We start from the raw sequence: 15,542 nt of genomic DNA on the forward strand, positions 1-15,542 counted from the left end.
ATAACTATTAACTAAAATTTTCATTAAAACTAATAAAAATTAAAAATATTTTTTTTTTCAAAAATACAATTATAAAAGCTTAAGTGGTAAAAACTATGATTAAGATTTATTTAACATATTTATAGTTTAAAAAGTTTTATATGTCCAAATTAAATAAACCTAATCTAATAGTAAAGTACAAAAATGATAATTTTTGAAAATATAAAATATAAAATAAATTAATATTTATTTATAATAGTAAAGATGAAATAAAAATATCAAAAATGATAATACAACACATGGCAATTGATAATCCCACATTTATTCATTCAGGATGTTGAGAAAGTTCAACTGTATGTTCAATCTAGCTCATCAATTTTTTCTCTTTTCAACATCCTTATTGCGTTGATCCAATAGTTGAATTAAAGATTCAACATGGCTATTGCTTGTTGTAAATGGTCTTATTTGTGTTTATAATCTCTGTCAAGTATTATATTCACTTAATAAAGAATTTTTATTCTTAATATCTAGAAATTACTGTATTTTTTTTTTTGCTCATTTATTAATTTTTTATAAGCAATTCTCTCATATAGTTCTTTTTAGTATTTGTCACAAAATAACAAAAAAAAAAAATCAGAATAGTGCTTTTTATTATAAAACTTTTTAATAATTTATTTCTATTTTTAAAAATTAAAACCTCATTCCCAAAACTCATAACCCTTTAATAAAACCAATTTTGCTCATTTTTTCTCTTTGATGGATAGTTTTTGTGAAAATAAAGAAAAGGAATTTCTCATCTTTTATTTATCAATATTTTAAAATGATATATTTGTTTTCACGATAATTCCAAATATTTTAAGGTAACTAAACTTTTAAACAAAATCCAAAATATACACTAAAAACTAGCTTTGTGGTATTGTTAAAAATTAAAAACTACTTGACTTTAAACATGATTTCCAAGTTATAGAATAACATTGATAATGTTTCTACATAACATGAGATGAGATCTAGTAAACAATCACGCTCGTACATGTTTTAAGTTTTTTCTGTTCATCATTACACAACGCATTAATAATAAACTTTAGAAAAAATGGGAGAAGTTTATTAGAATATCAGTAAACCATGCTCTTTGATTAGATCATGTAGATCTAGCAAACTCGAAACGTCCTGCGATGAACGGCAGAGCTTCGTCCAAATAGCCATTGAGCTTTGCTCCAAAAATCCGAAGACGTTACTCAATAGACATGCATCAAATACGTCGACTGCAACCATGATATGTTCCATTAATACCTTAGGCGTATCATTCCACACGTTAGATAAATACTCTGCTTGATCTGGAAGGCCATCAACGAGTGGTTTATGCACAAATCGATGTATTGCACAAGCTCTCTAACGTGATTTGGATACTCGTTGCCTGTCCTCAAAATAACCGCCTCGAGGTTCCTTGCTATGACTTGTGGAATCTGAAATAACCCGTTCATGATGAACCATATTCTTCGGCCAAGCGGAAAGGGAGCATTCATGGTGACGAACACGATGAGTGTACCAGCCGCAATGCCACTCCTCTCGTACTTGTCAAGCCTCGTGAACCGAACATTATCCCCTGTCCTGTGGTTGAACTCTCCTGGCTTGGATTCAAGAAACCCCAGTCTTGAATCTGCGATCACTACTTTCACAAGAGCTCCACGATCTCTTGTCGCTAATCTTGAACTTGCCCGAATATATTTTCCTTTGACTACGAGAGGCTGAGTCAACCCTACGCGATTAAAGTAAGCTACCTCAGCCGCCGTATTGGCAAGGAGCCTTACAAGACTGTTTCCGTTGGTGCCTTGCTCGAATCTTGTACAACGATTCCTTATCGCTGCGGGAAAGACGGAGTTGCAAAACGGCCACCTTCATGGGACTCTCCGTGTCTCGTGAATACTGAAACTATTCTAGAAGTTTCGTGATAGTTACTCAAGAAATGCGTGGTCGAGGCTCTCATGGCAACGATAGGACTTGAATAGCTAACTGTGGAGATTTCCAGTGTCGCATCTGTGGGAGAAACACTCTTGAACCTGCAACTAAACGTTGCTGCAAGGTCTGCGTCTGAGATTGTAAGTAAGGCCATTTTTTCAGAAAAAGACGAGAGGCAAATCAAGAGAGCGAGGGAGAGTAATCAAGGAGAGAAAGAGAAAAGAAAGTTCCCCCCTTCTGGTTTGTTGTATTATACTGTTTGTAACTATAAAAATATATATAGGGTTTAAAACTGTTTGCATTATTATTTTCTCTTTAGGTTTTTATTTTGTAGTTTATGATTATTTCGGTGGTTCAGTGCAAGTTAATTAGCTAGTAATGTAACTAAGAATGTTAGTGTAACAACCCGGTTCTCCCGATTCTCACTATACCAATTGGTTTAGTTCTGATTAATTAAGTTTTCAAACCAAAGTCAGCCCCCTTTTTCATTAATCGAGTACGTGAGCGCATTAGACCTTAAAACTATTTTTATTGTATGCATCTTCTTCTTTTGTAAAATAATCATCCTCCATCTCCACCTTCTCTCCCCCTCCTTCTTCATCTCTTCTCAACCTCTTCTCCCATGTGCCGTTATTCTTCTTCTACTATGTTTTTTACTCACCTCCCTTCGTCTCGAGCTTGTGCGGTCGTTGTCGGAGGAGACGAGACACAACCACCACTAGACAGCCATTGTTTGCATCCATCACCGGAGACATCATCTTTCTCCGATAAGTAGCTTCTGGCCATGAAGCTTACCTCATTGCTCTCGTTAGTGTTGCGTAGTGGAGCCGAGAGGAGGAAGAGCTAAACACCGGAGCCGCATCTCACACCACCGGCACTGATCTACACCACCACCTAGCCACGAACCATCATGGACGTTGCTCATGCCACTGGATCCCGAGATCCATCGGCGCTGTTCAACTTCGTGAAGGTTAAGTTTTGTTTATCATGTCTTTCTTGCGAGTCAAGTTTCTAAACCCTAACACTCTTCTCTTTTGTCTTTTGCCGATTTTTCATGTGATGTTTCGGACATATTATTTGCGGAGAAATTCTTGGGTTCACCCCTAGAGTGAACCTTCACCCAACCAATAGGATTTCGTTATTTTATATTCAGTATCTTTTAAAAAAGGAAAACAAAATATTGTCAAGTTTTATTATGTTTTAAAATAAAAAATAAGTAGAAAATAATAGTAGTCGTAAAAAAAAATTATATTTAAAATACCGTCAGCAAAACACTAAACCCTAAATCATAAACCTTAAATCCATAGTAAACCCTTGGACAAATCCTAAATCTTTGGATAGTAATTGCAAACAAAAATACGTTTTAGAAAATATATTTTTTATATGCGTTAGTCAAACACTAAACCCTAAACCCTAAATCCTAAACCCTAAACCCCTGGGTAAACCCTAAACCATTGGTAAATCCAAAATGCTTGGATAAATTCTAAATCCTACGGTTTAGGATTTATCCAAGGGTTTATGATTTACCCAAGGGTTTAGGGTTTAGTATTTAGGGTTTAGGGTTTAGTGTTTTGCTGATTGTGTTAAAAATATATATTTTTTTTTAAATCCAAAGATTTAGGATTTATCCAAGGATTTACTATGGATTTAAGGTTTATGATTTAGGGTTTAGAGTTTAGGGTTTAGTGTTTTGCTGACGGTATTTTAAATATTTTTTTTTTGCGGTTACTATTATTTTCTATTTATTTTTATTTTAAAAATATATAATAAAACTTGATAATATTTTGTTTTCTTTTTAAAAAGATACTGAATATAAAATAACGAAATCCTATTGGTTGGGTGAACCTAAAGGTTCACTCTAGGGATGACCCAAGTATTTCTCTTATTTGCGTGTGTTAAATAACCAGAAACTAATGTATAGTTAAATATTTTTTTGTTGACAGCAATTAGAAACAGATTAGTTATATTTCCTGTTTTATTTGTGAGAATTTGCTACTTGTATAATTAAAATTTTTAAAATGTATGAAGAATTCTTTCAAATTGATAAAAGAGAAAAAAAAATATTTACGAATTTTATATGAAGGGCTCTACATTATATGTTCATTTTGTACAGTTACCATATATATATAAAAAATGGAAATAAAAGTACACATGAGTAAGATCTTAGCAACCAAATTAGATATGAAAAACAATATAGATCTATCCGATCTACTTAGAAAAACTGAAATTCTGAATGTGAATCAGATTTTAACAAAATCATGTTTGCTAAGATGTGCGTTTCATATTTTTATCTTATATATAAAATAATATTTTTTTTAAAAACAAGTATGAAATGATAACAAATATTGTGAATGAATAAAAACATGAAAGATTGTACTCCTTCTGTTTCCAATTAATGATACATATATTAATAAAAACAAATTTCATTTCAAAACCCAAAATTTTCTGTGATTTTTTTTATAATTCTAAACCAATAAAAATTCAAGAAGTGCAACTAAGTTTATTGAAAATGCAATTAATCATTATTAATTGATAAACATGCATTGGAAATAATAAAATGTATATTTTGAAACATGTTTTTCTAAAACCATATATCATTATAAAATGGATGGAGTATTGTTTATAGTTCTAAAGTAATAAAAACTCAAAAGTTTAATTAAATTTATTGAACTTTACAATTAATCATTATTAATTGATAAACATGCATTGAAAATAATAAAGCGTATTTTTTGAAATACTTTTTTTTTTCATTCTTAAAACATCACATATCATTACAAAACGGGGAGTACTTAACATAACAACCCAAATGTACCAGAATCTCTTATGAAATGTCGGTTGATATAGAATATTATGTTTACAATAAAATAAATCTTTAGGATAAACAATTTTTTTTAAAATATCTATACACTAATATTTTTTATATCATAATGAATATACACAATCTATTGCTATATGCAAAGATTAAAATTCTAAAGAGTTATACTGCAAAAATCAATGAGAAGTATAGTTTTCTATCCTAGATACATACTTTTGCTATTTGGTCGATATATTAATAAAATTTATTTTGATATTTTAATTTTCAAAATGTCACCAAAAGCCTGATTTATTTTACTTAAAGAACATGTGACACTTATATGTATTATTATTTAATCTTTAACAAGCTATGTATACATCTAAATTTACAACCCATGTTTTATTTTTACTTTAAAAGTTACATTCATTTATTTCTTACTTATCTATATATATTAAAGTATATATTATTTTTACTAGAATTAGGATGAAATTCAGGTAAAATGATTTTCTTGTATAATAAAGTAAAATTCTCCTAAAATAAGTAAGGTAGTTCTTTGTCAAGAAAATTCTAAGGTAATATTGCCATATGGCACCTAATCAATTATAGTTGTTTATAATCTCTAAAAAGTATTGTATTCACCTAATTCACAAAGAATGTTTATTCTTTAGAAATTACTGTATTATTCTATTTTTTTGCTTATTTATTACTTTTCTATTTATAAATATAAATTTAAAATTAAGTATTTTCACTATAAGTATGATAACATGTAAATTAGGATAATTTTAAAAGTTCCTTTTTCTTATATAATACAATAGAGTTTTATAAACACACATTCTTACAGAAAGACTAGAACTATGGCAATCCTCATGTCTACATTCTTGAGAATGGTCTCACTCTCTTCGCTTATGGGTCTCTCTCTCTCATTTCTTTTGGTCTTAGTCTGCTTAATACTCTTCCCAATGCAAATAAATAGGTTAAACGATTAAGGGGGATTTTCAGCTGCAACAGAAGGATATACCAAGGATTGAGTACTAACTTGAATGTTTACGTTGGTGCTGTGCTCAATGCCGTTAGGTAAGTAAAGTGTTTCTTACTGCATCTTCTTTTCTCTCTTTGTCGACGTTACACAATTACTATTGTAACGTGTAGGAATGGGTCTGACACGAGGGGATACTTTGTATGGTCACTGATGGATGTATATGAGTTACTTGGCGGATACGGTAAAAGCTACGGATTGTACTATGTTAATTTCAGCGATGCTCATCTCACTAGATCTCCAAAACTCTCTGCTCATTGGTACTCTGCTTTTATCAAGGGTGACACCACATTTCTTGGTTCTCAAGGCATCTCGCAATTGCAAAGCAACTTCTCTTATTCCTCTTTGTAATGTTTATATTCTGATGAATCCCGCCCGGTTTAAAGTAACAAACCGCATAAGATTTCCTTCATTTAGAGACTGCTTGTCCTGTTGCTTTATAGTGTTTCTATGAAATAACTGGTCCGATGCGGTCAACAAGTCGGACCACAATTTGTTATGAATCTTATGTGCTTATGTTTGCTTACTAAGTTGGGCATAAATGCATATTAAGAAATTAAACTCTCATGAATACTTTTTCAGGATTAATAATTCAGTAACTGCATAATAAAAAAACATAGAAAATGTGATTGAGACCAAAATTAACTACCTGAAATATGTGGTCTTGTCAACCCATGTTTTTTTTTTGGCAAAAAAAAATATGGGTTGACAAGACCACATATTTCAGGTAGTTAATTTTGGTCTTTGATGTGGTTTAAGTAATTTTCTAGTCTAGTTTTTAGTTTACTTCACTCCACTTATTGATTGCATTTAGATTAAGCACGGTCTTGCATTTTCTTTGCTTTAGAATTATTTAGAATTGGTTCGACAATCTTTTCTACTACATCATTTGGTCAAGGACCTTTGAATTGTGAGACTAACAACACTCTCAATAACAAAAGACTTTGGCATCACCGTTCTATATTTAGAAGCAAAAATAAACTAAGACATGAGGAAGCAATTGCACAGTTAGACTTAAACGTCTAGACCGGGGAAGAACCAACGAGCATCGGAGAAACGAATGGAGGAGAGAACACACTGAGGCAAAGGTTCAATCTCGTGGGTGGTGAGATCAAACACGAATATACGGTCAGGATTACTGTTCCCATTATGGAGACCACTAAAGTAGATTGAGTTCCTCTTGATCCCTGGAACGTCTTTGGCTACAACAGTGATACCCATGTCTATTATCAACGCCTCATCGCCCAGAGAGTCGACTACTTCCCAAGTAAGCTCAACTGCGTGCATCTTGTAGACGTGAAAGAGCCATCGTTTGGACTTGTGCAACAAATTAGCTACCTTCAAAACTTGTCCAGAGACTGTACTGACTGCAATGTACACCCTGCTGTCAACATAATCTTGCAAATTAAACTCCTCCTCATTCAGATACAACTCTTCGGAGACTTGCTGTGGTTCATCTCCAGAGAAAGACCAGACGTGGACAAGAATATTGTAGTAACTACGAGCGTAGAGCTTTTGGGATGTGTGTTCGTATACCATTTGTTTGTAGAGCCCTTTTCCAGAGGAGATGGATCGCCACGAGTGGTTCCCTTTCTTGGTAAAGATAAGGTTGTCCATTTTACAGACAACTAAGTAATCTTTGCTTCTGTCGTCTATCCACAGACAAGCTACGAGGTCTCGAGGTTTTATATCATCAAGTCGTTGGTATCGTTGGTATCGAGCATAGTCAGTAGTTGGTAAGTCAATCCTCTCACCGGTTAAAGGATTCAAAATAGTGAGATTCCAACGAGTGTCCAACATCAGTAGCCAGCTTCCGTAAGTAGCAACACAGCTACTCTTAACAAAGTCAGCACCTAGATCTCTGGTTCTGTATGCATTGTCTCTGTCCTCTGGAACGAACAACACGCAACTACTACTCCTGTTGTTATTGTTTTTTCGAGGGAAGAGAATCAGCCATGGGATCTGATTACGTTTTGGGACGCAGCCTCTCAAAGCAGTGCGCCACGAAGAACAGACTGATCTTCCTCGTTTTAGACATGTGAAACTCAGTCGTTCGAAAACACATCGCACCATCTCCGGACAAAGCTCTGACCAGTTAACTTTCTTCTTGCTTTGAGTCATGTTGATGCCTAAAGATGGAGGCTTTGGTTCTCCAAATCGCCCGAGTTAATACCTCGTGACAGCAAAACCCTAGAGAGTCGCTAACTATATATATCGTGAAGCAAATAACCAGGAAATGATTTAAAATTAAATATATTTTCTGTTGATATAGCAAATAAAAAGAGATTAGATTTATTTCCTGTTTTTATTTGTGAGAATTTTCTAATTGTATACTTTTTTTTTTAAATATATGAAGAGTTCTTTTAAACTGATAAAAGAGAAAATATGTAAAGATTTTTTTTGACAAACAAAATAAATAAGGATTTATGAATTTTATATGAAAAGTTCTTTTAAATTGATAAATGGGAGCCCAAATAGCATACATGGTCGGTCATTGATGGATTACTTGGTGGATACGGTTCTAGCTATGGATTGTGCTATGTGAATTTCAGTGATACTCATCATCTCACGAGATCTCCAAAACTCACTGCTCATTGGTACTCTGCTTTTCTCAAGGGCGACACTACCTTTGGTTCCTCTAAGTAATGTTATGGTAGTGTTGCATTTATATGTTACCGGCTTTTTGCAAACATGGAAGAAAGTGAATAATTGATGTGGTTAGTGATTCTTAGTTCCTCTGTTTTGAGAATTAAATGACTTGCAAACCTCTTTTCAATCTAAAACCCTCTACTGCGACCTACAACCAAATGTTATGTTTCCAAATAATACTACTGTGACATTAAAACAAACTCTAATGCAGCAAACAAATATGGTTTAAGAATTATATAATATCTCTATATGCAATCATCAACTGGCTAGAGATTAACCATTGAAAAAGTTCGACAGATAAAGTTCTCCTTACAGATAGTTATGATTGCATAGAATTGTGAAACTAACAACACTGGTATATGATAATAAATCAACATTATATATCATTTCAACAATTATAAGCAAAATTAAACTAGACATGAGGAAGCCAATTGCACAGTTAGACTAAACGTCTAGAGATCCGGGAAGAACCATCGAGCATCGGAGAAATGAACAGAGGAGAAAACACATTGAGGCAAAGGTTCAATCTCGCGGGTGGTGAGATCAAACACAAATATATGGTCAGGATCCGTGCTGCCATTATCAAGACCACTAAAATAGATTGAGTTCTTCTTGATCCCTGGAATGTCTTCGGCTACAACAGTGATACCCATGTCTAAGATCAGCGCATCATCGCCCAGAGAGTCAACTACTTCCCAAGTAAGCTCAACTGGGTGCATCTTGTAGACGAGAAATTGCCATTTTTTGGACTTCTGCAACAAATTAATTACCTTGAAAACTTGTCCAGATACAGTACTGACTGCAATGTATAGGCTGCTGTCAACATATTCTTCCCTATAATACTTTTCTTCTTTCAGATACAACTCTTCGTCTTTGCTTCTATCAGGAAGAAAATCCCGCAAGGCATAGTGACCCTCTCGAGGATTATTATCTCCGAAGATTTGTTGTGGTTCATCTCCAGAGAGAGACCAGACCTTGAGAGGATAATTGTTGTAACGACTGACGTAGAGCTTTTGGGATGTGTGTTCGTATACCATTTGTTTGTAGGACCTTCCCCCGGAAACGTGTTGCCACCAGCGGTTCCCTTTCTTGATATAGAAAATACCGTAGTCCATCACACACACAACTAAGTAATCTTTGCTTCTGTCGTCTATCCAGAGACAAGCTACGAGGTCTCGAGGTTTTATATCATCATAAGGTCCAGGTGGTTGTGGTAAATCAATCCTCTCACCGGTCAAAGGATTCAAAATATTGAGATTACAGCGAGTGTCACACATCACGAGCCAGCTGCCATAACTAGCAACAGAGCAACTCTGAACAAAGTCAACACCGAGATCTCTCGTTTTGTAGGTTTTGTCTCTATCGTCTGGAACGAATAACACGCAACTGCTGTTGTTGTTTTCGTTGTTATTAGGGAAGAGAATCAGCCATGGGATCTGATTACGTTTTGGGACGCAGCCTCTCAAAGCAGTGCGCCACGAAGAACAGACTGATCTTCCTCGTTTCAGATTTGTGAAGCTCAGTCGTTCGAAAACACATCGCACCATCTCCGGACAAAGCTCTGACCAGTTAACTTCCTTCTTGCTTTGAGTCATGTTGAAGCCTAAAAGATCGAAACTATGGTTCTCAAATCGCCCGAGTTCCTTAGGGACGGCAAAACCCTATAGAGAGTCGCTGACTACATATCATGAAGCAAATAACCAGAAAATAATGTATAGTTAAATATGTTTCGTGTTGATAGCAATTAAAAAGTGATTAGTTATATTACCTGTTTTGTTTGTGATAATATACTAATTGTATAATTAATTTTTTCAAAATATGTGAAGAATTCTTTTAAACTGGTAAAATACAAAATAAATAAATATGAATTTTATATGAAGAGTTCTTTTCTACAATGACCATATATATTATAATAAAAGGGAAATTAAAACTAGACATGAAAACAATATATTTTATCAAAAAAAAAAACAATATATTTAGAAAAATAGAAATGTGAAAAACTAAAATTGAGAACATGAGTCAGATTTTATAAAATCATGTTTGTTAATGTCTGTACATGTTTTCATATTTTTATCTTATATTAATAACATAAGATATTCTTAAAACTAGATATGAAATGCTAACATATGTTGTGCATGAATTAAAACATGAAAAATCAGATTTCTTAAGCTAACAAGACAAACATTGTATTATTTGTTTTATATTCACAATGATATCATCTCTATTTTTTCTTAACAATTCAATATATTTTGATAATTTTTAGTAAAATTATATCTAAAACTATATTTAAATTCTATGAAACGTATTTTTATACACCAAATAGTATAACAAAAACGATACAACATTCCAATTTCTAAAATTTAATTAATATATATGGTAAAATCAACTATTCTGATTTTATAAAAAAAATTCTAAAATAGAAAAATCTTTTGAAAAATTATAAATTAATAATTTATAAATTAATAAAATTTATAGTTACACATTATAATTTATAGAATTTTATATAGTTAATACAGCAACCAGAAGAACATTTCATTTATCTTGTTACTGCATTATACTTTTATTGTTTTTTTTTCTTCTAGTATGGGAAGAAAGGCGCGGCTCTTTTCTTTACAAAAGATGGTCAGACTACGATTCTAGACATATCCCTTGCATCAACATTCAATTGCAAGTTCATGAATATTTTCTCCCACTGATGTCACTCTCGAAATCTCAACAATCAGCCTCGGCCACACATCTACGGAGAAATTATTACAAAATGTATTAAACACTCAACTATAATGGCTACTCTATAGTTAGAGTATTGATTCGTTGTTCAAGATTTGAGCATGGCCGCCAGAAATATTATTGTAAGGCTACTTGACAATAAGACCAATGTGATCATCTTCAGATTAATTAATGAAATTCAAATGTTGAATCACATGTACTTTCTTAATTGGCATCATGGAATCCCATCAAGAACGGGTTTCCATCATTCGAGCTATCTCTACATCAGAAAATGAGGTAATCACATCCTCCTTGAAAGGTTGTTCCTATTTGTTTTTAACAGTTTTAAATTCAGTTCAAGAACGATGTCATAGCAATAAAAAGAAAATACATCATTAAGAAGCTAATTGATTAAGTTATTAGAGACTTCATAAATTTTTTCTTCCGGATTTTTTGACTAGCGGATACTGTATGTTCTACAAATTATCAATAAATGGTTCAATATCATACACACGGAAAAATTACATAAAAATCTTCAATTTGGCATTCAAATTGGTTTTTGAATCATAATTTTTTTTCTAACCTAACCTACTTGTTTATCAAGTCAAAGTTTGACATGTTAACTTGTAAATAAGATAATGTGTCCTTTAAAAAAAAAAATTTTTTAGTTAATATAAGCAATCAATAAGAAATAAAATAGAAAACATAAATAAACCTTTAAAAATTCATAAATTTTAAAAAATAATTTTTCTAAAAAAATAATCTTCATTTTTTTTAATATCATATAAAACAATATTTTCAAAAAATAAATAATTTTGAACATATCGACATAAACAATAACACATTCCGTCTTATCACGACTAAGAGTAAATATTTTTAATTTCTTTAATTAATATAAGCGATTAATAAGAAATAATTGTAAAAAATAAATAAAAATTATAAAATTACATAAAATTAAAAAATCGACTTAAAAAATCTAAAAACTATTTTTTTCATTTTTCTAAAAAAAATTATAGCAAAAAAATAAGAATTTTCAATTTTTTAAAAATCATATAAAACTCTTTTTAAAAGAAAATTGACATATCGACATTAACAATAACACTTTTTCATCATATCACGATTAAAAGTAACATTATTCGTCATATCACCAATGATGCTGGCATCAGAAACCGTTATTATTCACACTGTCAGAAACTGGCACTGTTTCGAACATATCACCATTTTAGTGGTCATGTATTTGAATTTTTTTTTAAATTGAACTTTTATATGATTTAAAAAAATAAAATTCTTATCATTTTTTTTGCTAAAGATGTATTTAAAAAAATGAAAAAACTTTTTAATTTTAATTTTTAAAAAGAAAATCGATTTTAAATGTTTCTGTTGTTTGTCTGATTTTATTTATGTTTTCTATTTTATTTCTTTGTTAATTGTTTATATTAATTAAATAAATAAAAAGAAATTGATACATCACTTTATTCACTTGTCAACATATCACCTTTTCTTTTTGATGAACAAATAAGCCATGTGAATTACAAAAGCTAATTTAAATGTTTAGTATGCTTTTTAAAACAAAAATGTTTAATATACTAATAAAATAATTTAAAGCTTTAAATTGTCAGTGAATAACATTTTGAATGTTTTTATACGATATTTACTCATAAATAAATATGTCTCCATGCGTTGTACATTGGCTACACGATTGGCTGAGTGGTTAAAGAATATATGGGTCAGTTGTTTCTTAATGCACACCCACCCGTCTTTGACTAGCTATACAGTTTCAAAACTCTATAAAATTAATTCATTAGCAGAAAAGGAGGTATTATGAAATACTTACACTTTAGGTTTTATATAATATAATTAATTACATTTTCTTGTGTTTAGTTACTTATGTTAGAAACCATAGGATTTAACTATATATATAACCAATATTTGTGATAAAACTTAATCAGTTGCATAAAATTAATTAAAAATTATGCTAAAAGATATGAAAAATAAAAGAGAACATTTGTTATTAATATTTCTAACAAACCGTTTCCATTTTTCATGTCTACAAGTGAATTGCAGAAGGACTAAAGAGCGCTTAGACAATACCACGATGCCACATTACACCGCGTCACCGATCCAACGTTACTTTCACTAGCATTAGATTTCCATTTATTAGTTCATTTCTCGTAACATGTTAAGTTTCAAACATATCACTGAGAATATTTATTTAGGAGGAAGGTCAATACTCCAATACTATCTCATGTAACCTTATGTTTATATATGGTTGAAAAGGTTATCAATATCATAAATTCAACTTTATGTTATACAGTATTAATTATGTTTATTTGTATGAAGATGCTTTCCGTCTATCAAGTGTTTGTAGTTTTTAATTGCAAACATAAGAACAGTTACAGAGCTGCTAATCACGTTCACATCACAATGATCATATTTTAAGAAGAAAATAATGTTAGCTACTGAGCTGCTAATCACGTTCACATCACACTGATCAAATGATTTCTTTTTCTTCTTCTAACGAATCTAAATCTAAAAACAAGCTGAAGCTACCACTTTCCATTTCGAATTTTACAAATTGGAATTTTCTGAATTACATAAAACAATTATTCTTAATTATTCCAATTTTCATGTAGACTTAAAACAAACAAAAAAAAAGTAAAATAAAATCTAGGAGTTAGGCCGTGAGATGCGGAAACGAACAAGACGAACACCTGACGAGACCGTTCTCGTTACAGGCTGAGCACGTTCTAAACCCTAGCTTCTCCGTGTGCACCTTATGGCTACCGTGACAGTCGCTGCACGGTACGAATCTGTGACCGCCGCACGTGTCACACACCCCTGGCTCGATCTTCGGCAGCTCTCCCACGAGCTTCTTCAGCTCTCCGATCTCGTGGAGCTGTTTCACCTCCTCGGCTCCTCCGACGTACCGACCGCCGATAAACACTCTCGGCAGCTTCGGCGTCTTGGGAGGATCCTTCTCGCCGGCGGCGGCGAAGATCCGCTCCAGCTCCGCCGCGAACGACGCGTCCATCGAGAGATCCCGCTCGTCGATTCGCACGGGGAAGCTGCGGAGGATCGCGGTGACGGCTCGGCAGGCCTCGAACGTGGGACGAACCACGCGGAGGCTGGTGAAGTAGACGACGATGCTGCTCTCCGCGCCGGGGATCGAAACGCGTATAGTAGCATCCGGTTCGGGTTGCTTCGGATCTGGTTCGGGATTGCGACGTACAGGCTCGGAATCTGCGCGGAGGAGGAGGTGGTTAGAGGGACGAGTCGGCCAGGATCGGAGGATAAGATTCGCGGCGCAGACTCGGTGGAAGACTCTGGAGACGTGGTTGGGAGAGGGAGAGGGAGAAGCGCAGGGAGAAGAAGGGAAGGGAGAGGAATCGTCGGTGCAGAGGTGGTGGATGTCTTTGAAGGAGGCGGTGGGAGAGAAGGTGCTGTGAATCTTAACCGACGATTTGCGCCACGGCCGCCACATTGACGGTGTAGAGCGGCGGAGTAAATTAGGGTTTGTGTGTGTTGAGATTTGCAGAGAAAAATGGAGTTTGGGAAGAGAGAGAGAGAGAGAGAGAGAAGGGACGGGTGGTTAAAACAGAAGTGGTTGTATTGTTAAACCCTCTCTCTCTCGTTCTCTTTAGTTGTAAAAAAAAAACAGGTGATTTAACGTTACTAATTATAATTAGGTGGCTAATTATAGTTTTTATTCTGTTTTAATGCTTCATTTACAAAATTATGCTGTTTGATCATCACACATATTAAAAGAAAAATCAGGAATTAATAGCACATGGCCTGATAATGGTTTGAAGGTGTAAGCATAACTGTTATTACTAGGAAATTTAATGGAAGCTTTTTGTTAATAAAATTACAATTGAACTTAGCTACAAAACTATATAACATCTCATTTTCTTGACTATACCACACTGGATCCCACCCTGAGCTAAGAGTATATGTGAAGCTACATCATACTTTTTACATTTTGTAAATTGCAAATTTGTATGTTTATGCAATGTTTTTTTTGTCTCAACGCACTTTGGACAATCTTTTTTGTACTACAGAAATTGGATAAACATTGTGAACTTTAATAATACTAGTCTCGAATAATAAAGGCTATTGGTGACAACAAGGAATGGAAGGGTGCCGTTCAATCTTCATCTTAGTTCCTTACCGAAAGCAAAACACAACATGTGAAATCAATTATAGAAACTGGTTTTGTTATTCTGTACTAAAACCAATTTTAGTTTTGTGAATATTATGCAGAAGTCAAAGGGGAAAGCTGGCGATCGTTACTGAGATTTGGTGTTCATACAATACTCTATCTATATACTACAGCTGTATTAAACTTTTTTATACTCCTCCATTTCCGAATAAATGTCACTTTGACATTTTTCACAAAGATTAAAAAAATTATGAATATATATA

The 15,542-nt window shown here is 33.1% G+C and overlaps 3 protein-coding genes across 3 annotated transcripts; all 3 read right to left on the bottom strand.

The window, feature by feature from the left end:
- Nucleotides 1-6,720: 6,720 nt before the first annotated feature.
- On the bottom strand, nucleotides 6,721-7,943 carry LOC108845529 (F-box protein At2g05970-like). The gene has a single exon (XM_018618725.2). It carries the CDS (start codon nucleotides 7,884-7,886, stop codon nucleotides 6,780-6,782), a length of 1,107 nt encoding a protein of 368 aa, XP_018474227.1. The 5' UTR covers nucleotides 7,887-7,943; the 3' UTR covers nucleotides 6,721-6,779.
- An 827-nt stretch (nucleotides 7,944-8,770) lies between these two features.
- On the bottom strand, nucleotides 8,771-10,126 carry LOC130505622 (F-box protein At2g05970-like). Its single transcript, XM_057000222.1, has one exon. The coding sequence runs from the start codon at nucleotides 10,007-10,009 to the stop codon at nucleotides 8,867-8,869; it is 1,143 nt and encodes a 380-aa protein (XP_056856202.1). The 5' UTR covers nucleotides 10,010-10,126; the 3' UTR covers nucleotides 8,771-8,866.
- A 3,522-nt stretch (nucleotides 10,127-13,648) lies between these two features.
- On the bottom strand, nucleotides 13,649-14,763 carry LOC108844661 (uncharacterized protein At5g39865-like). The gene has a single exon (XM_018617945.2). It carries the CDS (start codon nucleotides 14,599-14,601, stop codon nucleotides 13,795-13,797), a length of 807 nt encoding a protein of 268 aa, XP_018473447.1. The 5' UTR covers nucleotides 14,602-14,763; the 3' UTR covers nucleotides 13,649-13,794.
- Between the last annotated feature and the right edge of the window lie 779 nt (nucleotides 14,764-15,542).

The sequence above is a fragment of the Raphanus sativus genome, unplaced genomic scaffold, assembly GCF_000801105.2.
Source record: "Raphanus sativus cultivar WK10039 unplaced genomic scaffold, ASM80110v3 Scaffold2439, whole genome shotgun sequence".
Taxonomy (NCBI): Eukaryota; Viridiplantae; Streptophyta; class Magnoliopsida; order Brassicales; family Brassicaceae; genus Raphanus; species Raphanus sativus.

Coding starts and splice junctions, on each gene's coding strand:
- LOC108844661 (XM_018617945.2), bottom strand. CDS start 14,601: ATGTGGCGGCCGTGGCGCAAATCGTCGGTTAAGATTCACAGCACCTTC.
- LOC130505622 (XM_057000222.1), bottom strand. CDS start 10,009: ATGACTCAAAGCAAGAAGGAAGTTAACTGGTCAGAGCTTTGTCCGGAG.
- LOC108845529 (XM_018618725.2), bottom strand. CDS start 7,886: ATGACTCAAAGCAAGAAGAAAGTTAACTGGTCAGAGCTTTGTCCGGAG.